The sequence below is a fragment of the Blastomyces dermatitidis genome (assembly GCF_000003525.1).
Source record: "Blastomyces dermatitidis ER-3 genomic scaffold supercont1.5, whole genome shotgun sequence".
Lineage (NCBI taxonomy): Eukaryota > Fungi > Ascomycota > Eurotiomycetes > Onygenales > Ajellomycetaceae > Blastomyces > Blastomyces dermatitidis.
This window is the reverse complement of record NW_025544778.1, coordinates 1,865,622-1,891,656: the sequence shown is the minus strand read 5'-3', so window position 1 is coordinate 1,891,656 and position 26,035 is coordinate 1,865,622. Positions and strand designations below refer to the sequence as shown.

At 46.9% G+C, this 26,035-nt stretch overlaps 9 protein-coding genes across 10 annotated transcripts; 4 read left to right on the top strand and 5 right to left on the bottom strand.

The window, feature by feature from the left end:
* Positions 1-739: 739 nt before the first annotated feature.
* On the bottom strand, positions 740-2,479 carry BDCG_05085 (nuclear protein SNF4; the record flags this gene model as incomplete). The annotated part of the gene is made up of 6 exons (XM_045420748.1): positions 740-922; positions 985-1,094; positions 1,172-1,531; positions 1,599-1,748; positions 1,837-1,960; positions 2,264-2,479. 6 exons carry the CDS (start codon positions 2,477-2,479, stop codon positions 740-742), a joined length of 1,143 nt encoding a protein of 380 aa, XP_045276789.1.
* A 566-nt stretch (positions 2,480-3,045) lies between these two features.
* Positions 3,046-5,015, bottom strand: BDCG_05084 (CRAL/TRIO domain-containing protein). Its single transcript, XM_045420747.1, has 2 exons — positions 4,083-5,015; positions 3,046-4,018 (listed from the first exon to the last, which is right to left on the bottom strand). Exons 1-2 carry the CDS (start codon positions 4,936-4,938, stop codon positions 3,618-3,620), a joined length of 1,257 nt encoding a protein of 418 aa, XP_045276788.1. The 5' UTR covers positions 4,939-5,015; the 3' UTR covers positions 3,046-3,617.
* Positions 5,016-5,151: 136 nt separating this feature from the next.
* BDCG_05083 (DNA polymerase alpha subunit B) lies at positions 5,152-8,533 on the top strand. Its single transcript, XM_045420746.1, has 4 exons — positions 5,152-5,582; positions 5,652-5,840; positions 5,902-7,210; positions 7,297-8,533. The coding sequence occupies exons 1-4, from the start codon at positions 5,251-5,253 to the stop codon at positions 7,468-7,470; spliced, it is 2,004 nt and encodes a 667-aa protein (XP_045276787.1). The 5' UTR covers positions 5,152-5,250; the 3' UTR covers positions 7,471-8,533.
* BDCG_05082 (uncharacterized protein) lies at positions 7,832-8,404 on the bottom strand (the record flags this gene model as incomplete). The annotated part of the gene is made up of 1 exon (XM_045420745.1): positions 7,832-8,404. The coding sequence occupies one exon, from the start codon at positions 8,402-8,404 to the stop codon at positions 7,832-7,834; it is 573 nt and encodes a 190-aa protein (XP_045276786.1).
* Positions 8,534-8,720: 187 nt separating the features above from the next.
* BDCG_05081 (translation initiation factor eIF-2B subunit delta) lies at positions 8,721-11,472 on the bottom strand (the record flags this gene model as incomplete). The annotated part of the gene is made up of 3 exons (XM_045420744.1): positions 8,721-9,055; positions 9,517-10,511; positions 10,609-11,472. 2 exons carry the CDS (start codon positions 11,470-11,472, stop codon positions 9,531-9,533), a joined length of 1,845 nt encoding a protein of 614 aa, XP_045276785.1. The 3' UTR covers positions 8,721-9,055; positions 9,517-9,530.
* A 134-nt stretch (positions 11,473-11,606) lies between these two features.
* Positions 11,607-15,376, bottom strand: BDCG_05080 (kinesin family protein). The gene is made up of 4 exons (XM_045420743.1): positions 15,120-15,376; positions 14,623-14,955; positions 13,991-14,373; positions 11,607-13,887 (listed from the first exon to the last, which is right to left on the bottom strand). The coding sequence occupies exons 3-4, from the start codon at positions 14,367-14,369 to the stop codon at positions 12,194-12,196; spliced, it is 2,073 nt and encodes a 690-aa protein (XP_045276784.1). The 5' UTR covers positions 14,370-14,373; positions 14,623-14,955; positions 15,120-15,376; the 3' UTR covers positions 11,607-12,193.
* Positions 15,377-15,382: 6 nt separating this feature from the next.
* BDCG_05079 lies at positions 15,383-18,007 on the top strand. 2 transcript variants are annotated; one of them, XM_045420742.1, is made up of 4 exons: positions 15,391-15,478; positions 15,587-15,848; positions 15,920-16,135; positions 16,190-17,982. In XM_045420742.1, exons 3-4 carry the CDS (start codon positions 16,007-16,009, stop codon positions 16,358-16,360), a joined length of 300 nt encoding a protein of 99 aa, XP_045281112.1. In that variant the 5' UTR covers positions 15,391-15,478; positions 15,587-15,848; positions 15,920-16,006; the 3' UTR covers positions 16,361-17,982. The 2 variants fall into 2 exon arrangements, with proteins under 2 accessions (XP_045281113.1, XP_045281112.1); XM_045420741.1 differs by having other exon boundaries at positions 15,383-15,848; positions 15,920-18,007.
* A 1,705-nt stretch (positions 18,008-19,712) lies between these two features.
* Positions 19,713-22,545, top strand: BDCG_17053 (uncharacterized protein; the record flags this gene model as incomplete). The annotated part of the gene is made up of 2 exons (XM_045426219.1): positions 19,713-22,150; positions 22,482-22,545. The coding sequence occupies 2 exons, from the start codon at positions 19,713-19,715 to the stop codon at positions 22,543-22,545; spliced, it is 2,502 nt and encodes an 833-aa protein (XP_045281111.1).
* Positions 22,546-22,656: 111 nt separating this feature from the next.
* BDCG_05076 (triosephosphate isomerase) lies at positions 22,657-25,997 on the top strand. Its single transcript, XM_045420740.1, has 8 exons — positions 22,657-22,679; positions 22,818-23,058; positions 23,234-23,297; positions 23,417-23,696; positions 23,864-23,938; positions 24,071-24,183; positions 24,310-24,524; positions 24,631-25,997. Exons 3-8 carry the CDS (start codon positions 23,260-23,262, stop codon positions 24,657-24,659), a joined length of 750 nt encoding a protein of 249 aa, XP_045276783.1. The 5' UTR covers positions 22,657-22,679; positions 22,818-23,058; positions 23,234-23,259; the 3' UTR covers positions 24,660-25,997.
* Positions 25,998-26,035: the final 38 nt, after the last annotated feature.

Sequence of the window (26,035 nt, the reverse complement as noted above, 5' to 3'; positions counted from 1 at the left end):
CTTATGCCGCAGGACCAGGGAAAGAACGACCCATGCTGAGGAAGGAACGGCTCTCCCCGCGGGAACCGCCGTTTGATGAAGGGACGCAATATATGGACAATAGAGGCGTGTCTGTGCGTGATAGTAAGAGGCGTGCCTGGGCGGATTTCGGGAGTTGATCGCTTGATAGCAGTGGATGATGGGAACTGCGGGGAAAATACACAGATTGTGTAAAAAACCATACCGATCATCTCTCTGTAAAGGAAATGCAAAGAAAAAGGAAATGACAGAACCCATACAACATGAAGTAAAATAGAGATGCTAGATTCAGAAGTGTGGCATCATATACCTGCTATGATCAATCATAAACCAAATAATTAAACAATGGGGGGAAGAAGAAATCTGAGACAGGAAAGACGAAGCACCGGCTCTTTTCCAACATTAAAAGCCAATGCTTGCTTCCAATGGAAAAGAAAACGAAAGAAAAGAAATGAACACCGTTAACTGGGTGTCTGCCAATAACATCCATACCTGACCCGTTAGGTAACGTACCTTGCACGTTCGTCAGGTAAATGCCAATTACCAGATCTAGACGATGCGTGGGTTTATTTTTGCCGCTCCAAACTCCGTTCCAAAAGAAGAGAAGGAAAATGAGAAAAGGAAAAGAGGAAACCAGCAGAGGAGCAAAGGCAAATGACTCCGGGACCCGATGCATATCTGAAGGGATCTGATCCTTTTACTAATTCAAGTGTTTCTCCAATCATGGCTCGTCTGGCTCGCCCTCTAGAAGGAGATAGCGTAGAATGTCGCTCAATGCGAGAACGCCTTTGAGGCGGAAATGGTCATCCACAACAACCAAACGATGAACCCGTGACCGACTGATTGTAGCAAGTATGGTGTCAAGGCCATCATCAGGCGAACACGTATAGATTCCGGGAAAACCCTAAGGACAAAAGAAAGTAAGTTGCTGGTTCAGGAGGAATATGAGCAGCAGTGAGGACCTACAACCGGGCGCTTTTTCAAAGCTTCGCCTACTCCAAGGTTAAGGTCATCATATACCCCTCCTTTTATCAATGTGATGACATCGACGGCTTCGAAAACGTTATATACTACGCCTGCCAAACAAAAAAACAAAACATAAGTCAATGCATTTTAGAATATAGAAGATGAGTATATATGTTGGGACTCTCACCTTCTGAGTTAATGATGGGAACGCTGGATATGCTGCGCTCCACCAACTTGTGGATGACATGAATGACAGGTGTGTCCATGGTAGCAGTTACAATGTCCTTGTAAGTCCCGACATTTATTTCTCTCAAGGGTTTCCGCAACTTTTGCGCTGCTAAAGGAACGTTTATAGCTACAAACTTTAGAATGCGGTACTGCGTGATTACGCTAACTACCAAGGGTCTTTCGGTCTGAGAATCGTACGACACTAAAGGTATCCTACGTGCTCTGGAGGAGAGCATTCGCCGGCATGCCTCATAAAGCGGCCGTTCAGGGTCAATTGAGACAGTTTCTGGTGGAGCCACACCAAGGGCTCTTTCAACTTCTATTACGACCAGTTAGTATATGCAAAAAGATGGAATGGAGGCTAGTAATGAAGTAAAACAACGTACCACGAAGACTGTTGAGGCGGAACTGGTCTATTTTTGCCAATGCGGCTGGGTGCTGGAAGTAGTACTGAATAACATTGATATAATCCGACGTGGTGAGTAAGCCGGCAAAAGTTGAGGTGGTAGAGTCCCATAGCGGAGCAGAAACAATTCCTGTAGAAGTTTCGCCGGTTATCATTAGCCGGCATATTCCACGACGACCCCCCTGAACAGCGGTGCGACCCTCTGCAGTACAGCTTACCGTTCTGGGTCAAAATGTTGAGACTCTCCTTCACTGAGAGGGCGGTGTCAAAAATAACGAGACGGAAACTAAGAGGTAAAATGTCATAGCTGGTATGGTCTTTGAGGAGGTTTCGGACTTCGCGCTGCCATAACAGCAAGGAATCATGTTAGCCATAAGTCCAAAAGGACGGAAGTATAAATTCATATTCTTTGTCTCCTCTTCTCTATTAACTTCCTTGAGCCGAATTAGGCAACAAGTGCAAAATCCTATCCACGTTCACTTATCGATCGGTGGTTTTGAATTTCCCCCACTCCCGCTAGGGATTGGGGCAGATCCGACCCCGCATTAGTCCCAAAAGTGAGGGAGGGGCGGGAAGCGAGAGTCGCAGAGCAAATTAAAAAGCTTAAACCAACAACACGAGGAAGAAAATCACGGATATTCTTACCAGCGCTAATCTTTCATCGCGATCGACAGCTCGTTCTGGTTGAGCGGGAGTCATGGGGCGGGATAGACCCCGGGGCCGGAGATAGGAAGATGGCTGCACAAAGCCAGCCTCGTGACCACTTCGAAGGCCCGTCCCTGCCAACGTACTAGCGGAGGGAGCAATGCTGGCAGGCCTCGGCGAAGCTGTATGTGGTCGGTCTAGGGCATCATCGTTCATCTTGCTGGTGTGAGGACGGAACAGGTCTGCTCTGTTGGTGACAGCGGCTGCATGTAGAGGGGAGAACAGGAACCCCGTAGCTGGCTTGGTTCACTCCAGAAACGGCTGCTGCAATCGTCGTAGTGGGATTGGGCGTTTGCAGGTAGAACCCAACAAACCAATGCGAAGTGAGCGATTGAGCTGGGCCAAGGTGGGTATGGAAGTCGAGCGGTCATGTAGCTGCAAATCTGCCCTTCAACTATGATCAAGATAGTTGGTATGGGAGAGGAAGTAGATGTACCGATACGACACAGAGCTGCGGGTACAGCTGTTAAACTCGCGCAATCCAGATATATAATTCGGGGGGAGCTGGAGCTATAGCACGGACATTAAGCAGGGAGAGTCAACTTAACTGGTAAATGGTAGTCGACAGTTAAAGGGAGTCCAAGTTGTACGGACGAGTTGGTCGTGGTTGTGATAGATGGGATGCTGCTGAATCACGGACCATTAGATGTTCCGACCCCGCCAAACAAGGTTCGATAAGGATAAAGGATAATGGAAGGTTTGTTTTTTTTTTTATCAGTGAGGCGGGTTAGTAGAGATGGAGATAGCTGGGGAATCTCCTACGATTCCGCCATATTATATATAATCCTCAATGATATTCTGCTATCTGAGTTGGAATACAAATGGGTATTTGGACTGACCCACTCTCACCACTCTGGACAGGTCACAGCAAGAATGACATTAATGCTCACAAAAGGCATAGGTTGGTCTATAAAATGCCCATGAATTAACTACTAATATTAAAATATTGCCTAGGTATGCCCAGAATCTAACAACCATCACGCCTCTCTAAAAAAGGGAAAAAAAAAAGAAAAAAGCATATAATATCTATTCACCAAAAGGAGCCCCTCGTAGAACCATAGGGGCTGGACCTCATCAACCAATCCATCTATCTCCGCAAAAAGCAATTGGGAATAAAACTGGTATGGAAAATTAACGAAAGAGAGGGAGAAAAAAAAAGAAAAGAAAAGAAAAGAAAAGAAAAGAAAAGAAAGAAAAGAAAAGAAAAGAAACAAAACGTCAAAAGCGCCCGAAATATAACACGCTAGTGGTATTAAAAATGCTAGTGGCGAATAATAAAGAGGCGAAGCTGAATCTATGCTGGGGTGATAGTGTCGACGGACTGGTCGTTGTTGGTTTGCGGGAGATTAACTTCCAAACGCTCCATTTTTTCCTCGATCGTTGCAATTGGCGCCCGGCTCCCATTGAGGCCTTTATCGGATCCACCCTTTAGATAGCTTTCGTGCTCTCCAATAACTTTACCGCCTTGGACCCATCTCTCATGGTACTCCTTTCGTCGTTGTTCACACAGCTTGTTCAAGGCTGGCCAGTACGTGGAGTGGTCGTACTCGAATTCCACTTCGCCGTTTAGGCTCTTGAGTAGCTGTGTAGGTGGAACGTGTTTGCGGAGGTCCTCGTTAAACTTGAGTTTCGTTCTCGTCAGAGGGTCAATAAAGGGAGTAATAAGCTTGAAGAATCCGTGAATCAAGAAAGGTACTGTTTAAGAGTTAGCTAGTGTGCTCACGAATTGGCCCCTCATGCGCGCGGTTGAAGAGCTTACTGTTGACAACGAGCGCCCGACCAAGGCGTTCTGGATAGTGGTTTTGAAGAATGCTCAACACCTGTCTCCCCTGACCAATTGTCGCATTCTGCCCTGATCGTGTGTCACTGAAATTCACCAGCAATGCTAGTGATTCCTGGTCCGGTCCCATTAGATCGATAACGCGCTCCACCATAAAAACAAGGTGCTGCACTTGTCGTTCGCTGTACGCCGTGTTCTGTCTGGCTGGATTCAGATACAAGCATGGTCGAGCGTTCACATCGTATCCGAGAATGACTTGCTTGCCTGTTTCGTTCTCAACCGACATATAATCCGGTGTAAGTTTGGCAAGACCATATTCACGACGCCAGGTAAGAGTCCCCCTGAGACGATTGGTGGCAGCGGCCAAGTCCCACTTGGTAGCCCGAAGGTATCGAAGCAGACACTCCCGTGTCATGAACATGCGGTCGTCGTCTGTAATAGGCTCGGTGGGAGCATTTTTCGCAGTCGTAGTTGGGATTGTTGTCCATTCAGAAACGACCGTAAGAAGCTGCTCGTACTTCGATTGTTGATCAGAAGTCAACTCGGCGGGAGATTCTGGCTTGCAGGACTCCAGGGGCGATGTAAACGGTGTTTTTATGACATCGCCTGCAGTTGTAGCTGGGGATTGGAGATTTTCATCTTTTGGAGGACTTTCTGAATCCTGAGACTCTGGCTTGTTGGACCCGTCCTCCGGAGTCGACCCTTGTTTTATTTCATCCTTCGTGGCAGCTGCAACAGGCGTTTCCGCCACTGGCGTTAGAGCACCGTTTGTTTCTATGGCCATCTCTGTAAGAATTGACAAGTGAGCAACAAAACAGGGGACAAAAACCCACATCAACAGACGTTGCTTCACGCCAGAAGGACAGAAATGCGGCTGATATCCACTTGGCTGCACGAGTACTTTTGATTGGATAATCTGATACTCTAGGCGGTGGATGAATTAGCCAATTAGGAGCTGTGATGAGTTGGCAGTTTGGCAGAATAATGCCAAGGCCTTAAAAACGCGTGACAAACGCGTCTCCCCATTGAGGAAATTCAAGACGTCGAGGCTTCCCTGTTGCGGTTGGACGTTTGACCGCCGTGGTATGTATATAGCAGAAGACTTAAACGACGAATTTGAGATCGACGTGGAAGAACAGAATAAACAATGGAGGAAATAAAAAGCGAGCTCAATGATGCATTCTCTGCGTCTTGCCCTTCCGGAGTTCCCCAAGATGTCGCGGCGGAACTGCGATCGATTATGCGGCTTCACTCGATGTCTGCCCAAGATTTATCGTACAAGTGGGATGCATACTGCTTGAAGATGGGAGCAGACGAGACAATACTGAATTTGGATACTGTTAGAGGCCTGAAGAGAGATGTCCAAGATGCTTTGGAGCGCGAGAGCCGGGGGAAGAGCCATATGCGTGGAGCTGATAAAAGAAATGCTATTTCAGCAACTCCTCGAGCTGCTGCTAATACTCGGGATGTTTTTGGGATGTAGGTTGCAGAAGATACTTTTACATACTTACTCAATTGACTGGTAGACGAAAGACTAATATCTCCAAGGCTCGATGATTTCACCTCATCACCACAAGACAGAACTACGAATGGTGCGAGTGCCAGCGCTGTGAAGAGGAAAGCTGCTTTTGAAAATTCGACGGCATCAAAGATGGGTAGGGTAGAAATGCGCACTGGATCTCTCGTCGACTCCAAAACTCCAACGCGGCCATCGAATGGCGACCTTGGACGAATACAGTAAATATCCAATTTCCCTAAATTTTCTGAAGAAATGAGAGGTCATCTAATTGATGGACAGATCAACACCTTTCTCTGAACGACAAAATAGTGGACAAGTATTGGAGACGATCAATAGCCATCTTTCACAGCCACAGCCTCCTATAGCTCCGTACCCAATCGAACGTATAAAGCCCACCGCGAACACCGATATGAAGAAATTTGCTTATAAACCGATGTCCATGCATTTAAACGAGGCATCTGAAGTGCTAGATAACATGATAGATGAATTTACGGATATCATTCAAAAACATCATGGCTTGGACGATACCGTCTTTGGCAGTGCAGCAAATCAAAGTACCAAGGAGATTATTGCAGTGGGAAGAATTGCTTCTGACAGCTTGGAGGGAAAACTGAATACCGCATCCTTGGTCTTGGAAACTTCGAGACGTACTGGTGCGGGTCTACGAGTTCCCTTGAAGGTGGACTCATTGCCTTCGGTTCAGTTTTTCCCCGGCCAAATTGTTGCCCTTCGAGGAATAAATGCTTCTCGAGAGTATTTCACAGTATTCGAAGTCCTTTCCACACCTCTGCTACCGCCAGCCGCATCTCCACCCGCAGTAATACAATCGATAAATGACCGACTTGGGGACAACGATGCAGAACGCGCGTTAAATATACTCATAGCTTCAGGACCTTTCACGGCGGATGATAATCTTGATTTTGAACCCCTTAGAGCATTATGCCTCAAGGCGGGCGATGAGTATGCTGATGCTTTGATTCTAACGGGACCGTTCTTGGATCTGGAACACCCCCTCATCGCATCTGGTGATTTTGACCTACCAGATGTAAAGGGGCTTGACCCAGAAAATGCGACCCTATCAACATTATTTCGATGCTATATAACCCCACTCCTAAAGCAACTTGTGTCTACAGTGCCGAGCATATGCATTTTCCTCATTCCTTCAGTTCGCGATGCAGTCAGCAAACACGTCTCCTTTCCACAGGAAAGGCTGCCCAAAAAGGACCTCGACCTATCCCAGACGAAGCAGGTTCGAACGGTTCCAAACCCAGTAACTCTGTCGCTTAACGAAAACGTGTTTGGAATGTGCTCTCATGATGTTCTGTTTGAGCTAAGACAAGAGGAAGTGGTAGGAGGCAAACCTTCAGAGGGTGGGTTGTTAACCAGGTTATCACGATATTTGATCGAACAACGCCATTTCTTGCCTGTTTTCCCCACGTCTGCAAGAGAAAACCTTCCAAAGTCTGGGTTCGAAGGTGGCCTCGCCACTGGCGCGATGCTCGATATTAATTATTTGAAATTGGGCGAGTGGTGGAATGCGCGACCAGATGTGCTCATTACGCCTAGTATATTACCTCCATTTGTCAAGGTTAGTCCCTGGAAATTTTGCATTGCAAACTGATTTCTCTCGATACCATTGTGTAACTTTTGCTCACTCATGTGCCAACTGTTTAGGTAGTCGAGGGTGTCCTTGTCATTAATCCTGGCACACTGTCAAAACGAAAAGCAGCTGGATCATATGCCCAAATGACTTTGCATCCGAGGACGTTCACTGAAGAAGAAATGAATGTGAAACAAGTTGGACACAATGTCTATGAACGGGCAAGAGTGGATGTGATTAGGATCTAAGAAAATTTCGGAAGTCTATATAATAACGAATGGGTGTCATGGATTACTATTTTGGCGAGACCGGCGTTAGGGATAAGGGTTCATGCTTCCAAATGGGTTAATTCATCACATAAATGCAATTGCTCCAGGAATCTAAATATTCCGCATCAAACAATTGGGTATCGTAAGCGCATAGAAGCTCCTCTTGACAAGAGCGTAACAATAAAAACAACCCTTTCCCCCATCCAAGGCTCCCGTCCACCCATGAACTCCAGAGATCAACAATGCGAAATAAAAACCAAACGCCTATAAAGTGAGAACCAGAACATCCACCCCATCACAAAAAACATCCAGGAATCGCGTAAGTCTACCTTCTCATCCATCACCTTAGACACATAACCCTCCTCGCCCCACCACTGCCACCAACACCGACACCACCGACACCACTAACAACCAATCCACCTCTCCTAATTCCCCCAGAGCCAGCGCCGCCCACCCCACCACCAGCGCCCACAATAATTCCAGCGCCCCTACTCCTTTCCGCCAACCTAGCCCCGCGCATGAGCTCCTCCAGCGCCAAATCCCTCCACACAACCTCCCGCCGCGAATCCATGGCGCGCGTAATACCAAACACGGCATGTTGGTCGGGTACAACGTCGTCCTCATCCTCAGGGTTCACAGGCTGGTGTTGCGGGGCCACATAGATGTCTTCGACGGGGAGGAAAGAGTTGATGGTGGCCGGGGTTGTTGAGGAAGGGTTTGTGGACGGATTGTTGATGATGGTTGATGCTGTATTTGTTGCCGGGTTGGAGGAGGAGGCGCCGGCCCCTGCACCTGTGTTGCTGGGGAAGATTGAGGTGTAGGGGCGGTTGAAGTCCTCGAACAGGTCGGCGAGGCGTGGGTGGTGGAAGTGGATGTGGTTTGGGGAGGAGTCTTTGGACTGGTTTTGGATCATGGGTGTTAAAAAAAAAACGGTTTGTTTGGGCCCTGTTCTTGATATCTGTGACATACCATCTTGACTGATTCAACCATTTACTTTTAAGAGTGAAAGTCATCAGCTATTGTAAGTCTGTCAATTGGAGATTATTTCTGTTGTGGGTAGCTGTTGTTGAGGCCAAGCAGTTGTGATGAGCTGATAAGGTAAGAGTCACGTGAATATAAAGCTCAGCTACTTGCGGCCTCTCTCAGTTTGAATGTGAAATGACTGAAAATATGATTAAATTCCAAGTGGAATTTCAAATATCATATTTAGCAAAGAGTGACTAAAGCTGAAAAAATATTGAATAATATAATCAGATTATCAAATACTGGCAGCAGTGGCAGCTGCAGCTGCAGCATGATGATGAGATTATTACAGTGACGGATTATTATTATATCCATTACCCGGCATACAAGAGGTTTTCAATTAGATGAATACAATATTTACAAGGCCTACAACCACAGCAGCGCCGAATCGTGGCATCTATGCCTATATAGGAAGGCCGTGCATACTAAATATTTCATGCGACTTGGCGCTGCAGGATCCCTCTACTAATTGTGCCTCACGGCCAGACAAGGGGATATAGATTCTTTGTAGCCAGCCAGACCAATAGATTCTTCAATTATCCTACAGAAGGACGTGAATAAATTAGTCATACTTGAGCTGAAAGTAATGTAAGAAGAAAAGAAAAGAATTAAAGATTATAGGAAAAGAAAAATGGCAGAGCAAGAAAGAAAAATCCTGCTGTTCCATTGTAATGCCCCTGATATCACAAGCCCCTGCTTTTATATTAATTCCATGCTTATATTTTTCGCCTAACCTCGCAACAACACAGTTTTCATTTTTGTGGGGCGCTTAGGCGTACCCTTCCTTTGTCTATCCCATGACATGTACTATAAAAATTGAAAATTAAAGAATAATGTGTGGAGGAACGAAAATACACTTGAAGAGATAAGATGGAAACAAAAAGAAAGGAAAAATAGAGGGCAAATGACATGGAGAAATCCGAAACCCCCAAGAAAAGGATAGGGGAAGAAAGTAAAAGCAAGGGAGGAGGGAACTGAAAAGGAAGAAACAATGAAACGTACAAGCACGATCGAATTTAGGAGTTTGTGCTCATCCTATGCACGATCGGCACGGCACTAGGTGGTAAACTGCCCATCTCCGTAATGACCATATCGATATACTCAGCTGGTGTGACGTCATACATGATATTCAGCAGTTGTAAGCCTGGTTTCTCTTTCCAATGTTGGAGAGGGTTGTTCGGATCAGTGACAGTATCGGCCATTGACTCTGCGTTTTGGTTTGTCGCAGCGCCAGACTTGGCAGTTTTTGTCGGGAGTGGTGGAGATGGATGTGTTATCTGGTGTGAAGGTTCGCTTGCGGCCAATTCGTCCGCATCGGCCATTTCGTTTAGAACAATGCTGTCAAGGGCTACTTTGTCGGTGAACTTGACCGTCTCGCAACAGACAATCACGGGAATGTTGGTGCCGCCTGCACGTTCTTTTGCAGACATTGCAACGAGGGCAGTGCCTACGCGACTGAAAAGGCGGCCGTTGCTAGTCATGGAGTGGGCGCCTAGGAAAACTTTCGTAGCTTCCTTTACCGCGTGGCTAATTGCATGTACGAGTGAATATTGTACTTGTAATCCCGCATTGGCAAGTGTGCGGGCAAGTTTCTTGCCTTCGAAAAGGGGACGGGAATCGATGATCGAGACGCGGAACTTCTTGCCCTGGCCGTGAGCTGTAAGAAGGGTCTGTTGAACAATGTTGCTCCCACCGTAGCAGAGGATAACATCACCGTCGTTAACCTTCTGAGCCGCACTGTTTGCGATCACCTGGTCCGCAACCGTTATCTTCTCACGGATAAATCCGTCGATATAGTCACAAAGGGACTCCTTGGCTTCACTCTCAGGACAGGATGGGTCCACAGCTGAGATTGCGAGTTTTATAGCACGAATCGCATTGCCTTGACTTATGGAGAGTGGTCGACAGGACGAGAGATATGAGATTTGGTGGGAGAGATGTGTCATCAAGTGGCGTGCTAGCGATGTTCCAATGGGTGTACTATAAGATTCGATCACCTAAAACCAATGATGTTGGGTTAGCAAGTGTCTCTGATTGCAATCGCCTGTATAGAAAACATGTAACGGCTTCAACAAGGGGGGGGCCATAACATACTCTTTTAAAACACAGCAACATAGCCACACACCTCGCACTACTCCCACAAATCACATAATCCCTCATCTGTAACCCCAATGCCAATATGGCCGGATGAATCTCCTTTCCCGCCCCTGCAATCGTACCTCTTCGCTTCTGCAACGACAAATGGCTAAAAACCGCAACCGTCTTACCGACACCCATGCCCTCCTCCTCTCTCTTCTTCCTCCTCGTCAACTCCGCAGTATTAATATGTGTAATCGAGCCATGTCGCCCGCCACCACCAGCACCACCTCCACCACCTGATTGTTTCTGTCCTTTCCCGCCCAAACCACTCACCTCAGGATTTTTTTGCGCCTGCGACCCAGGAACTCCTTTCTTCGACAGTGGCTGGTTAATTTGCTGTTTCGCGCTGCCAATGCCACTGCCACTAACCGCACCAGATGCTTCCTCGCGTTCTGCTTTCTCTTTCGCTCGCCTTGCAGCCTTCTCCGCCTTTGCCTTCTTTTTTAGCTCCGCGCCGGAGAGCTTCGGGGTTGAATCAGCCAGCGGATTTGTGTTATCTTGTTTCGACACGGCAGGAGTAGTACCAGTAGTACAGGTAGCGGTGGTTGCCGGTGCCGCAGTTGCAACCTGCGGGGCTCCATTCACTTTCGCGCTTTTTGTTGTGGTGGTGATGGTGGGAGCTAGAACTTCAGAACCCGGTCGATTAGGTTGACTTGGCGCTTTAGGAGTAGTATTCTGCAGTGAAGTGTCTGCCTCTTTGGCAGAATTTGGTGGAGGGCCCATAATCGTAGAGATTGCTGCAGTTGGTTGTGCGGGTGGGGGGAGTTGCGGGAGAGGAAGAGAGTTGTTGGAGGTTTTTTTGGCCACTGATTGAGTCATGGATGTGCTTGGTGTCGATCGCTGCGGGCGGCGGCTTATTTTGTTCCGCACCCATCGTCGACAACGCGAGTACCACATTTTGAATGCTGAAATTTACACCTCAACACGGTATGCCGGTGATATATTGCAGGTAGTTCAAGAGGAAAAAAGTGCGATATGGCATGTTTATTTAGGTATGAACTCTTTTGTCATTCTATTTCTTTCACTCATCACACAGCCTCTGTTTCACCCAGTTCCATGCCCAACCAACAGCCATCTCCACTCATATTCAGGAACACATGTACTGATGACATGCGGGCCACATATAAATAACTGTGAAGCAGCCCACTGGCTATGTGTGAATGTGTCACTGACAGCTTCATTCCCTAGTGACTCATCTCTCATTTTTTTCTTCATTGCTCATCTCACTAATAACATATAAACTAGTATGCAAGGAAAAAGCAGGTCAATAAGAAACAGGCAAACAAAGGATCCCCCACTCCTGATGAGAATATAGCAAACGAGAAAGAGAATAAAATTAAACAAAAAGAGGGGGGAAATTGCACAGAGAAAATGTAGAAAAAGACTGTCAGCCCGTTCGCTTTCTAGTGACTCCTGCCAGTACCCTATCCTACAGAGAACCGAAAAAAAAAGGGGGGGGGGAAGAAAAATGCGCCACGAAGTCCGACAAAAATTGGAACCAAAAGGAATGAACAGCAGACACAAAAAAGGTGGTCCATCATTAATTTAATTGAACATCCCCGAGAACCTGCCTCTCTTCAACATTCGCAGCTGGCGAAATATGTCGCTTGATCCCAAATCGCTCATGATCATCCGCTACTTTCCTTCTGAAAAAGTTGAGATCAAGCAGGAGCTCTTCCATGCGCGCCTGCATCTCCATGGCTTCCAGTTCACTAGCATCGGCAAAGCTGGCGTCATCATCACCGTCCTCCCAAACCAAATCAGGTTCTGGAGTCGGTGTGCCATTTTCCTGCTCGTCTTCATCCATAATCCGTACACCGTCCACGATCTCCTGTTTCTCATGAACAGAGAACAAATCGCTTTCTCTCTTCCGTTTGACTACCTCAACAGGTGGGATTGGGTTTTTAAGACTCTCCAAGGCAAGTTTCAAGTGGCGGCGCAGAGCATCGTTCTCTGTCTGTAACTGCCGGATTTTGCATTCGCTGACCATCTTGGTCTCTTCCATCAAGCGCTGCAACTTGACGACTTGGCCTTGATACTCTTCTAGTTTCTCATTCTTCATCTCGGTTTCTCGTTTGCTGATAGCCTGCTGGTTCACACTAATCTGAAGCTCGCGGATAATTTCAGCCATTTCCGCAATCTGTGCATCGCGTTCAGCAGCTGAAACGTGGTCCTGGTTGACGACGGCGCGGGTGCGGATGTGCTTCGCTTGGTCTGCATAGCGCAGGGTGGAAAGAGTTTCCTCGTAATCTGATGGGGCTATGCATGCAATCATGGCCGTTTTCGAATTTCCCCCCAAGCTGTCCTTCAATAACCAAGTCAGGATAGAGTCACGGTATGGGACCACCTCTTTATTCTTGCGCAGTCGACCTGGTTTATTGTCTGCTAATGCGGCAATGACACGGCCAAGGGTAGTAAGAGATTTGTTAATATTAGAACCTTCCCTTAGTCTTTGTCCTGTTGCCTCTGTTGCTTTAGCTCGTTCTGAACCAGCAAGGTCCACAAGCCTAATACGCGCTGTTCGTTCAGTGGTTTCATCCGTCGATAAGTCGTGATGAATCTGCTTCAGCATGATTGTGAAAACGGCGTGAGACCGTGAACTAGTGTCGTTCATTTTCGTGCTAGCGGTAGTACGAGAAGCATCTCCTTTGCGCATGAGCCGCATAATCTCTGAATAGCTTCGTACTGGCACATCTGTCAGATCTTTTACATACGGGCCATCTGTTGGCGACTCTCTGATTTTCAAGTAGTACGGTGTGTCTGTGCGTGGTACTAGTAAATCTCGAACGTGCTCGTTATACACCTCAAAATATGAGACGCGGACATTGTAGCTAATATCAGGCGATTCTGAACTCTCGATACGTTGGAAAAGGTCCTCGCATGTCCGTGGAATCAAACCAGGTTGCTCTTCTGTACCCATCATCGTGTAACTTTTACCCGACCCCGTTTGGCCGTATGCGAAAATACATGTGTGATATCCCTCGAAATTGTGGTCCAGGAACTCCTCGCCGAGGCAATTATACACGTCCTCTTGCGTGGCATAGTGCTCATCATTCTTATCATGGGACCAAAAGGAATTATCGAAAGTGAAAGTTCTGTCTTCAAGGACTTTCGCTCTGCTCTGTATCCTGGCATTCACTGGATCTTGTTGACCAGAACTGGGGCGAGCCATGAGGGTGGTCGATTGAGTATCCGGGTTCATCGATATAAGACATTCCGCCCCTCGTTTTATTTCTATTGGCCAAATTTGCCCAAAATTTCGTTAGAACAAGGAGAGAGGAACAACGTAGTGGGACAGAAAATGGACCCTGACAAAACACGCGCTCAGAAAACTAACCTCTAGGTAAAAACCCTCTAACCCTCACTACAACCCTTACATTCCCCCCTCCCCCTCCCCCTCCCCCAACCCCATTAACCGGCGTCCCCGCCCGGCTCGTCGGAACCACAACACTTTCCCTCGCTCTCAACGACGGACTCGAAGCTGTCGATCGGAGCGCTGCAGATGATGCCATAGACAAGGGTCCTCCATTTGGCGCGATATTGGGAGCCGCACTAGAGTAAACGGACAGCGGGGCTGACGGGGCTTGCGACGCGTGGGAGACGATCATGCCATCACCGTTTATCGAGACCATTGAGGCTCCGGAGCCCAGATGTGATGCTGATGATAATGATGGCGGGTCTCCAAGGCCATTGTAGAAGCGCGGATCCAGCGCCATATTCCTGTTGTTTCTCAATATATACACGATCTGGCTGAGGAGGTCGTGGCGACGGGATTGGTGGTTTAAGTACATGTATGAAAAGGGGAGGGAAACAAAGTATGTAAATGTGTTGGAAGGGGGTTGTGAAGAGAATAAATGAGCCGGGGAAATAGAAAGACAAGAAATGGGATTTTGATAAACTTTTTATCTCATCGTTTTTCTTTTTTCGTCTTCTCTCATGGGCATAAGTATTGAACGTTCATCACGGTACCTTTGTTTCTGAATTTCTGCGTCGTGCCCTTTCTCCAGCTTTGTCTCCGCTGTTATTGCTTTGTGTCGTATTGTGCTGTGTTGTGTTTACCCTTCCTCGAGCGTCGTGTATATGTTGCTTGTTATTCTGGAAATATCAAGTGTATTTCATATCTTAGTGTATAAAGTACGTAATGTTTTATCCCGTCTCTTTTTTCGTAAACAAGCAGTTATTATAATCGGGAACTTTGATATATGGGCAGGAGTGCGGCAGGGTATGGGTAGGTTTGGTGGTTTCGGCCGGGGAAGGTCTGATGATGATGGCCTGGAGCGGCAAAATAACAGTCAGTTTCACCTGCGGTATATATTCACCATGTTAGCAAGCTGTTTGATTTTAATAAGTAAACATATACTTGTATAATAAATGTGGGCCGCCCTGGAGTTTGCCGGGTTTCAAATATCTGCCCAGGTCATGGTCGCATGCATCCACATGACCCGATGTGGGAGCGCATTCCATACCTCAATCGCAAAACACGTTCGTTAACCATGGACAAAAGGTACATGCAAAATATGTAAATAACGTCTGATCATCAAATTCGTATATCTATGATTTCTCCAGCGCTTCTTGCGGGTTGGGCTTCACATTCAGAACAGATCTAGATTCTGCTGTTGACGCTGGCAGTTGCTATGGTGACGGCCGCCGGTACGATAACGATCACGTGATTACACGAGTCGCGTGACGCCGGATTCCTGACACAAACCTTGGAACTAATCCTGATCATAATATAGGGTTCGGTACACTGAGTCGGGCCTCTTTCTTCAGTCAGGGATATTGATCTCATATCCCTTCACCGCCTTTCCACTATTTTTTCCAAAATGTTTGCTATACTGTGTGCTATGTTGTTCGAAAATGGGTTGTTTTGTGAAATCATCTGCCAACACGTTGAATGCACTTGATTCTGACAAACTAACATTCTTTAACATAGAGACCTAGTACATTTTCCTGCCAAATATATCTCCTTGCTCTCTGAGTGGTAGGATATCTCGGTTCTTTCCTGAAAGCAACAATATAACTAGAGGTTATCCATACCTACCTACATAACTTGGGAAAACACACATCCGACGTGTTGACATAGGGGGCTGAAGAGGCCGCCCAATAGCGGTCGAATACGCGTGCAAGCCTGGACTAATTTTGCATCGTACTTGCTACTCAGTACAGCATTTGTGCATCCCAGCTGAGCTGACGGGGTAAGGATGAATCGATCCGCTGTAATTAGATTAGTCCGTTCGTTCCTCCTTGCTGATTCAATGTTATCCAGAACTGGGATTGATATGCCCAAATTCCAAACAGGGCGGCAGCGGCAGCGTTAAATGTCGGTGCGCTAATATAAGACGATACCACCATCATGACGTCCCTCCCCAAGTGGCAGCCGGAAAGCTTGGTTCGTAAAAATGGGATGACGGAAGATACGAGCCTATCCACGTTCCGATCTCGTGAGGAAACAGGAACGAGGAAACAGAGCCTTCTTTTGAAAGTGAGGCAACAAGCCGAATGGACGAAAATCTCGCGGTTATTAATTATTGTCCAGGCCTGTGTCGTCTGCGCCACCACACATCTGGATTATGGCAGTGTTTGCAGGGGTTCATGTTCTGTGGAATTTGATTTTGACATGCGTTGTGTTCGTTCGAAGACAATTAGCGTACGGGGAAAGGCTGTGTGTGACCCCTTGGGTCCCTTAGACAGGGCTTTGTCTTTGTGATGACAATCAAGTTACAGCAAAATGTGGCGATACTACCAAGGGCTTAAATTCCTGTATATTTGGAATAATTCAGTCCGTGATTTGTGTACTATCACGAACGGCTCAGTCACGCATAAATATCTGGGTTTTTTTTTTGTTCCAAACATCAATTCTTCGAAAAGAAGAATAGAGGAATTTAGAAAGGCTTGCCCCACCAGTCATAATTGGTTCCATCGATGCCAGCATGCCATTTGCGAGCCACACTCCGGCCTGGTAGGTTATAAATTAATATATGGCATGGAACACTAACTTCCTACTAAAGCAGGTAATCATGATTCTGCATGATAGATTTATTGTTTAAGCCGCTAGAACAACCCACTGAACTTTGGCTAAAATCCACTAGAGTTGGCGATTACTTCGACTCAGGAGGACGACTACTGGGTGAGACCAATCACTTACGTACAAGCTGCCCAATTTTCACCCCAAAGTGTCTCTTTTAAACATAACGACGCACGAACCTTCGACAGCGAGCTCACAGAGCGCACCAACCCACCCATCATCCAGATGTGACAGGATATCCAAACATCCTCCGTGTTCTAGAAACTATTAGAAACCTGCTGCAGTGGACATTGGCTTGCCGATCCGAACCCCCACTCCATCTATTGTTCAGCCTTGCGCACCACGAAACCACCGAAAGAGAAAATCCCGAGTTTGGTAGGGTTTCGGTGAGAGATCACTATCTAAATTTGAGGCGGAAGGCGAGTGTTTTGAATGCCAAAAGTAGGTAGCGCAGCCTGGCGCACTCTGTGTCCAAGGGTTTATTCATTAGAAGCAAAAGTCTAGTGAGGCTCAATTCCCATTCACCGGTCTCCCTTTGTTTCATTTTTTTCTCTCCCGCTGTGATCTCCTTGCTCCTAGTTGTTTTACAGTGTATTCTTCAGTGCATGCAGAGATTTACAATTTCTCGTATGTTTCTCTACACTGCACGCCACCGGTTCATGCATATATATGCTCTACCCTCACCGAGAAGCCGGAAAAGAGGGTATTTTAGCGGGACCTTGGTGGGAAGCCTTCTAATCCTCAAACCCGTGATGGATCTAGATGAGCGGCTTTCTGACCGAAATAGCCATCCATCCTCATAACGTGTTATTCTGATTGTCATCCTCCGGGCATTGTCATATGATAACAACCAAAGCATGAGGCGGTATTGTTCTCTACTAAGAGTCCAACTCGTGATGGCTCTTAGCTCTCTAGCACGTCAAATCAGTGGAGGCACGGCGCGTTTTTAGGTTTAGTTGAGTTGCCAGCGGAGATGCCGGTTTCCTTCCGCTGTAGCTCGTATGCAATAATAATAACAGGGTTTATTATCAACTTCATGCCACTGCCAGTTGTCAAAGAATAGGAGATTTATCAGGTCGTTCAACAATCAGGTGCCTGTTGTGGATGATAATGGTAGGACAAGGGCAAAGGCCCCTGAGCCGTGCTGGTGGCGTTATAGGCAGATCAGCTTGATGATTTTAAGGTGACACAGGAGGAGTGAAAGGACCTCAATATCACACCGAAAAACCCACTTCTCATTCAGGCTTTTGGCGGCATCCGCGTCCTTAACTTCAACAAATGGCACCAACAACCGTAACAGTTCCTATGAAGAAATATATATAATTTCAGTCCATTATTCTATTTTCCATATTCCTTTCACTAACGCAAAGAAAAATACAGTGGGTTAGATAGTTATATTAATAGTGTGATACAACGTATATGCTTTTATAGATGAAGCCATCGCTTAGTGGGGCGGGAGCGGGTGGAGCCGCTTGTGGGTTAGTGCGGCTCTTCCAACATCTTGTATCAACCTCCGACAACAAACAACCACAAGCTGGATCGACGGTGACAACCCCCAACGATTGATGGATTTCGCAAAGTGAGCACCGCAGAAATTCTATTGGGGTTTAATGGGAGTTTCTGTCTTGGAGAAAACAATTACGATGTGAATTATGTACTGTATGACTTCTATTCTCGTTCCCAAGAGGTATCTACAGTCTAAAGGGAGGGCACCGCCACCGCGGGAGGTGCATTCCAGTGTGGCTTGTTCAGACAATGCGGGGTTACTTCTGATTCCTGAAGTCTGGGGGCGAAGACAAGGGTCGGCTACTTGCGAGCGTTTGAGCAATGGCTAAAGTAACTAGTCGCAAGGCTATTTCTGATTCCAGGCCGGTGTGCGCCAACTGAGTGCAAGCGCAGACCCTCAGGATAACCTAAGCAACACGCTCTGAGAAAGATACGAACATTCAGCTGACAATCTTGTGTTATTTGACTGCCAAGGGACTTTGATATTGCAGGGGAGTCCAGTTAACTATCTCCATAGGTCGGCTCCGGATAGGCGTGTTTTAACTCCATTTTCACAAAGCTTCTCATATCACTAGAGGAATAATCGACCGGACGGGAATGGAGGGGGAATATCTGCCGTCCCTCCTTGGATTTCCAAACCCCAAACCCTCTTCGGCCACTCTGAACGCTAGTAGGGCGTCCTCTTTGCATGACCTGCCTCCATTCCTGCAGCTACCCAGCCAATCGTGGCAGAGTTGCTATTTGTTCACACTTCTTGTCTCTTTTCTCGTTCGGCGTCAGATTCAGCAGCGGGGCGCTGGGCTTGGCGCATGCCGACAAAATTCTGCGCCCCGCAAGGCAGCCGCCGTTTATCTTCGACGAGCTTAGGTAGTCTTGTTCAGGCAGACTTGATCAGAAATGCTGAAACCCCTGCTCGGATTGATATGACCCCTACCGACAGTGAATGGCTTTGTTTGAGGTCAAAGAGAGTTCTCCTGACAGTACAAAAACGAGTGAAGCCCGCAACATTCCCACTTCCAATCTTACTTCAGTTTCAATTTTGACCTTTAAGAACCCTCTTTCGGACGTACAGCATAGTAGCGCATCACTTCTTGACTTCACGGAATTCGTTCGATCGTTTAGGAGTATATTTATATCGTCGCCCTCCTACATACCCGGATTTAAAGGTGTGATGGCCTTTCACCAACACTTCGATAATTGAACATGTCTGATTCCGCATCATTCTCTCTTAGATCATCGATGCCAGAATCCTACAGAATTTGATCATTACAGTGCTCGATCTAAGCACGCCATAAGTACCTCAAAGACGTTTCTAATCTGTTACGCAGAATCTATGAGTGCCATCACTGCTGTGGGAGCCAAGTATATTTCTCTTCTGGTATATTTATGATCACGGCCACCAGTTCCACCGCAGCATATACTACCACGCTCTTTTCCCCAAGACCAAACGGGGTATTCTCACACCAAGCCTGCTAGCACTAACCAGCCGTTAAGAGTTACAGATCCAAGCCTGGCGTCAATATATCCAATGTACACAGACGAGAAACTCGTTAGCATGACTTACCTTTTTAATAATCACAATCTGGGCCCAGATTCTTCCGGCAGAACGCAAGAAGCTCTCATCGGGGCCTCTATCCCCAACGCTCGTGAAGATTTACCTGCCATCCCCAGGATATTAGAAGGATGGATTCTACGCCGGGCAGACTCCTCAAAGGTATCACCATGGAAAAACGTTACTCGAGAACGTATGCCTCTTACCCAAGACGAGTTGGAAAAGCGGACAGCGGACCTGAGAAACGAGAACGTACAGGAAAAGTACGAAGCTCTAGGGAGTGGAAAGCAGAACCAAATTAAAAATTTGATGATTGATCGGCAGAACTGCGATGGAGATAGACGATTTTCTTGGAATTGTGTTTACATCTACCTTGATAAAAAAGCTGTCAATGTTCGCGCCTTCGTCATAGAGTACGTTACCGTATCCCTCACTGTGATTCTTCTGAGACAAGTACGCCAGGGCATCGTGTTACCTTCCCCTGGCGATCCTCGTCCCCCGGTTGCAGCGAATAAAAAGAAAAAAGAAATAAAATCCCCACTGCCAGGCTCGCATGGTCAGCCATTACCCGAGACTACAGTTGAACAACCACTTCACCAACGTCCTGGTGGAGTGGTTGCTGGTGGTCAGCAGCAGAATGCGGCTATTAATCACACCAACCTACCAATGGGCATGGAGACTCCCCTTGTTGGAAACCAACAGGATCAATTCGCCCAAAGTGCCCAATATGCTCACCCCGCCCAACTCGCTCAACCTATTCATCCTGGTCATCCTGCTCATTCTCCTCCCTATTATGCTCATCCGACTCAACCTGCTCAACCTGCCTATTATGCTCATCCGACTCAACCTGCTCAACCTGCTCAACCTGCTCAACCTGCTCAACCTGCTCAACTTGCTCAACCTGCTCAACCTGCTCAACTTGCTCAACTTGCTCATCCTGCTCATCCTGCTCATCCTTCTCATTCTCCTCCCTATTATGCTCATCCGACTCAACCTGCTCAACCTGCTCAACCTGCTCAACCTGCTCAACCTGCCCAACCTGCTCAACCTGCTCAACCTGCTCAACCTGCTCAACCTGCTCAACTTGCTCAACCTGCTCATCCTGCTCATTCTACTCATCCTCCTCATCCCACTCATCCCACTCATCCCACTCAACATACTCATCCTACTCAACATATTCAGCATGCTCAAGCTCACCATCATACTCAACCCGGTCAATACACCCACTATGTCCAGCGTTCTAGGCACGGCCAACAAGCGCCCCCCATTGATATCCAAGTAATTAATGGTGGACCAACTTATGAAACTAACATTTTAGCCCCACCGCCGCCACATCCACCTCTCCAGTCTCCAAACAAGGAGCCACAGCAACAACCATCAATGCCACAAGCACAGCGTCTCCCAAACTTTACTCCAGGGCGTCCGAAACAACATCGAACAAAGCCTAGCTTACCTAAAATCTTAAATACGGGCAAGGCTCCGCGACGTAAAGCCTCGGGACATGGAGATTTTCGAGACGGGGACAGCAGCATTGATGAAAATGAGTCCGTACTTTTTGATGAGTTCGAAGATGCGAGCTCAGCAACTACCGATGATGCATTATTCGCCGATAAGCACAATAACCACGATAAGTACATGCCTCTAAGGGAAGCCGATGGACGACTGCACCGCTGTTACTCCAGAGGCCGCGCCCCCGAAATCTTCTATCGGTCTCAGCGCCGCCCTGAGAGCAGGCACTTACGGTTTAGCGAGCATCTTCTAACCGAACCGCGTAATTGGGACGGAGAGGTGGATATCTACCCAGAAAATAGCACGGACAAACGAAGGAATCGTCGTTCAGCAATAGTGTCATATCCGGTGGTTCCACCCCTAACACAGCTCACAAACCAGCGAGGTCATCCCGGGGCTCCTCTTTCTCCGCGTCAAACACAGACACTTTCTTCTCCAGTGAGGTACAACAATGCCAATGTCCAGGACGACATTAGGAGTGATAGCGACTGGGAACGCACGCAACGCGAACGCGAACGGTCCTTGGGTGACTACGTACACGATAGGCGTCAAAGGGACAGCCAACGTCGACGCTGGGGTCAGGGAGTTCAAGTGCACGCAACCCCAACCCTACCCACACCCCCAGCCAAGGGCGGTGCCGATTATTACCCCCCTGGACCGCCGCGAGAGGATTGTTTCGACAACTATGCACAGATGGCGGAACCTAAACAAATGAGAGAAGTTCGTATGCCATACCATCAACAACAAGACACCTACGAGGTTAATGATGCGTTGAACGATTGGGTCCCTTTTCGTCACGAGAGAATGAATCAAGCTCCAATGGGTTTTGGCCAAATGAACGGTGAGCGGATGGTCACCCATTATCAACCTCACATGGAACCACCCCGACCAGATGATTATCCGACGTATGGCCGCTGAAATTGACCACTGTTGCGATACATTCTACTATTGTTGTCATTGTCCTTTTATATCCCTTTCCTGGACATGGTAACTGCTTTTGCTGACAGCGCTTTTGGCATATATGGGATTTGGAAACGGCAGGTTAGGTTTGGAATAAAAAGGTACCGGGTAAGGATTTGGGAATTTGGTTTGGAAACTAGAATTGGATATGTCCCTCGTGTGTTATTGTTATGGCTGCATGCTTCCCCTGGATTCGGTTAATGTGCAAAAAGGCACATGTTTGTAATGGTTATTAGTATTGATATATTCTCTTTATTCACTTTTTCTGGTTGTTAGTGAAAAGGATATCAACAACCACACACCCCTGAAAACCCCAGCTTCAACAGTTGCTGATGTTTAATTTACTATTCTCGTGATTGTAATATTTCTTCTCCACTACCTTTTTGGTTATTTTTCTATACTTTCTTTATTTCTTTCATACTTATTTTGACTCTTCACGGATGCCTCTATTGGTGAGATTTCGACCCAAAATATGTATGCATTCTGACTCTCTTTCCTTGTACTTTTATCCTATTCTTCACTTGTTTTAGTTATAGTTTAGCCTGCTATCTAATTTATGTATGTTAAACAGTCTTATTCCATCTCAACTTGGCACTGATCAGTACGGAGTAGTTATTCCTCTGTTAACCACGGCGATAGTTAATAGTCCCCCTTCCATGGCGGGGCAGGTGCCAAGACAGCTTTACTATTATGTCATTCCCGATCCTCCTGCCCCGCCGTTTTCAGCCGCCGCATCCATCTTCCTGTTCCTCCTTTCTACTTTATCTTTTCCCATCGTTAGTTTTTCAACCTCAACTATTGCTCACATTTCTCCGTTATTATTGCTCTTGCTCCACACTTTGCTCCTCTTAAGGTGCGTTGCTTTCATTCCGGTCCACAGTTCTAGGCCGCTTCAATGGTTTCCACTCAATTGCGGTTAATCATATCCTGGATGCTATTCCCGCAACTCTACTTTACGATCATCACGAACCAATTTAGAATCAAAATTCCTCTACCATATAGCTAACCTTATCATTTATTCTTGTCAGGACTTAACAATTTCCAATCAGTCACCATGGCTCGCAAATTCTTCGTCGGCGGTAACTTCAAGATGTATGTCCACTCCAGAATCAAAGTCGTCCATACCCCTCAACTCCCAAACAATGTCTCCCAATTCCTCTCAAATGACAACAACAAGCTAACAAAGTGCTATTATCTTCCAATCCTTCCAGGAATGGCACAGCCCAGTCGATAACCCAGATCATCTCCAATCTCAACTCTGCCAAACTCGATCCTAATGCCGAAGTCGTCATTGCTCCTCCTGCCATCTACCTGGTCCTCGCACGCGAGCTTGCGAGCGGGCAGATTTCTGTCTCTGCACAGAACGTGTTTGATAAGCCCAACGGAGCCTTCACTGGGGAGTTGAGCGTGGAACAGCTGAAAGATGGAAAAATCGACTGGACCCTGGTTGGACACAGTGAGCGAAGGGTTATCCTGAGGGAGGACGATGATGTATGTTTTGAATTCTTCTTAGCAAATGTTTCATCCAACCAAGGGCTTTAAAACGTTCTTCTCCATAACTAGAGGGGGTAGTTTAACTTTTTATTGCACTGTAGTGCTTGAAACTATTCTTCGAACTACTGCTACTACTATCTTTCGCTAATTCCATGAGTATTTAGTTCGTTGCCCGCAAGACAAAATCTGCCCTTGATGGCGGCCTCCGCGTGATTCTCTGCATTGGAGAGTCTCTCGAGGTACTTAATTGCCCCTCGCTCTGATATTTCGATTTTGAGGACAAAAAGCGAAATTGAAATTTTAAGCCATTGCACATGATGTAGGGGTTCCATGTTAAAGCGGGAACTGACGTCAGAATTCTCCATATGTAGGAACGCGAAGCCGGCAAGACCCTTGATGTCGTGACACGGCAATTAAACGCCGTCGCCGACAAGCTTTCTCCTCAAGACTGGACGAAGGTCGTCATTGCTTATGAACCCATCTGGTACTGAATCCCCTCTACGCCCACCAGAAAATGCCCCTTACCCAGCTATGCATGCCCATCCGAGGAATCTCTACATTTGTAAACAGGGCAACCATACTAATGGTTCTCATTTCCTTGTTTCTGCAGGGCCATCGGAACGGGCAAGGTTGCCACCACGGAACAGGCACAGGAAGTCCATGCCTCGATCCGCAAGTGGCTGGGTGAGAAGATCTCCCCCTCAGCCGCTGAGAATACCCGTGTGATCTACGGAGGCAGTGTTACGGAGAAAAACTGCCGCGATCTCGCTCAGCAACCCGATGTTGACGGGTTCTTGGTTGGCGGAGCAAGTTTGAAGCCGGCTTGTACGTTCTTAACATTATTATTTTCTACTAACTGCACCTGACATTCACCTTCTTTCCCGACGTCCACCTTCAAACATATTCTGTATTTACTAACAAATGAGCACAGTCGTCGATATCATCAACGCCCGCCTATAAAACGTTTCGAAACCGTACGCATATAACCTCCGGTAAATTTGTGTCGGTCGGATGCCCCTTACTTCCGCTTAACACTAATCTGTACAGAACTTTGCCGTACGAACTGATAAATGTGGCATCTGGATTCTACAAATCCCTCAAATCGTCTTGGGAAACTCACATAAAATACACATTATTATATATAAAGTCATAATTTAAACAATCAGATCTACGTTTCTCTGTATCTAATTTCGGGCGAAACCTACTTGGGAGTGTATCCATTCTGACGTGGGCAGTTTGAAAAATGTTCATAAGACCCAAAACATGGACAGAAGGTAGTATGGGGAGGGATCCCGCATAATGAGGGGCCTCAAGAGGCCATGAACTGTATAGTACCTTGGATGGGGAAGAACTAACTGCTCAATAACTTTACTAAGTAAGGTTAAATGTGGAGAGTTGTCATTGTCCAAGCAAGCATCCCATTCGTGATAATTATGACCGGACACGGGAAACACATCTAGAGGCTACATATAACCCATCAACCAATCACCCGTCTCATTTCAACTGGGATTGGTTTCTTCGATTCCATTTGCAAGGTTGACGAAGTGCGGAGCAACCTCTACAAAGTATATATACCTGTATCGTATGGCATAGTTGGAACCGTTGTTGATGACAGCTGGGATGGTGGTGCCCATATGGGGTCCGTCCCGTATACGGCGTAAGGACGCCGGTGGGCAGTTCTTCTGTAGGGGCTCCTTTGTGAGAAATATCGAGATGAGTCATTCGATGATGATGTGCGTCGTAAGACTTTTGAGATGGTGTGGAATGAAGGCAAGGTGGATGTTTTTCCTGGGTCTTACTGCGTTGAGGTACTGTGCACTGTACGTAGGCAGACCGTTCGCTATTGACAGGCTGTGTTTCTTTTTCCCTTTTCCCCCTTCCTCCTTCGATTTTCTTTGGCACGGCTTTCTAGGTAATATAGGACAGGACAGGACATGGTCCTTTTAGTTTCAAGCTACAGCGCCCGCACACAGCCTTAGGGATGGAGAAGTGGCGGATTTGGGCGAGCTATGTATGTAAAACAGACCCTGTCCACCTAAGGAGGAGAGAGAAGGGCATTCTCTACACGGACGCTCTTGTCACCAATAGCGCGTCCGTCTGTGTTGGATGAGCTCTGTATGTGAAGCACAAATAAATATGCCGAGGACCTAAGCACCTGGAATAGCAGGATGCTTGGGTAGAGATTCATCTGCTATTTAGGCTGCAAACCTAACCGGCCCGGAATGATTCAGCAGTACGGTCAGCAGGGGGAGGAGAAATAGATAGATATAGGTAGTGGAAGGGGAAATAGAATAGGATAACTATTATAACTATATAAGATATATAATAAGATATAA

Coding starts and splice junctions, on each gene's coding strand:
- BDCG_05084 (XM_045420747.1), bottom strand. CDS start 4,938: ATGTGGGTTTTTGTCCCCTGTTTTGTTGCTCACTTGTCAATTCTTACA. Junction 4,019..4,082: donor TCGGGCGCTCGTTGTCAACA/GTAAGCTCTTCA, acceptor ACTCTTAAACAG/TACCTTTCTTGATTCACGGA.
- BDCG_05083 (XM_045420746.1), top strand. CDS start 5,251: ATGGAGGAAATAAAAAGCGAGCTCAATGATGCATTCTCTGCGTCTTGC. Junction 5,583..5,651: donor ACTCGGGATGTTTTTGGGAT/GTAGGTTGCAGA, acceptor AATATCTCCAAG/GCTCGATGATTTCACCTCAT. Junction 7,211..7,296: donor TATTACCTCCATTTGTCAAG/GTTAGTCCCTGG, acceptor CCAACTGTTTAG/GTAGTCGAGGGTGTCCTTGT.
- BDCG_05079 (XM_045420741.1), top strand. CDS start 16,007: ATGACGTCCCTCCCCAAGTGGCAGCCGGAAAGCTTGGTTCGTAAAAAT.
- BDCG_05080 (XM_045420743.1), bottom strand. CDS start 14,369: ATGGCGCTGGATCCGCGCTTCTACAATGGCCTTGGAGACCCGCCATCA. Junction 13,888..13,990: donor TAGAGGGTTTTTACCTAGAG/GTTAGTTTTCTG, acceptor TTTGGCCAATAG/AAATAAAACGAGGGGCGGAA.
- BDCG_05076 (XM_045420740.1), top strand. CDS start 23,260: ATGGCTCGCAAATTCTTCGTCGGCGGTAACTTCAAGAT. Junction 24,184..24,309: donor ATTGCTTATGAACCCATCTG/GTACTGAATCCC, acceptor TTGTTTCTGCAG/GGCCATCGGAACGGGCAAGG. Junction 24,525..24,630: donor AGCAAGTTTGAAGCCGGCTT/GTACGTTCTTAA, acceptor AAATGAGCACAG/TCGTCGATATCATCAACGCC.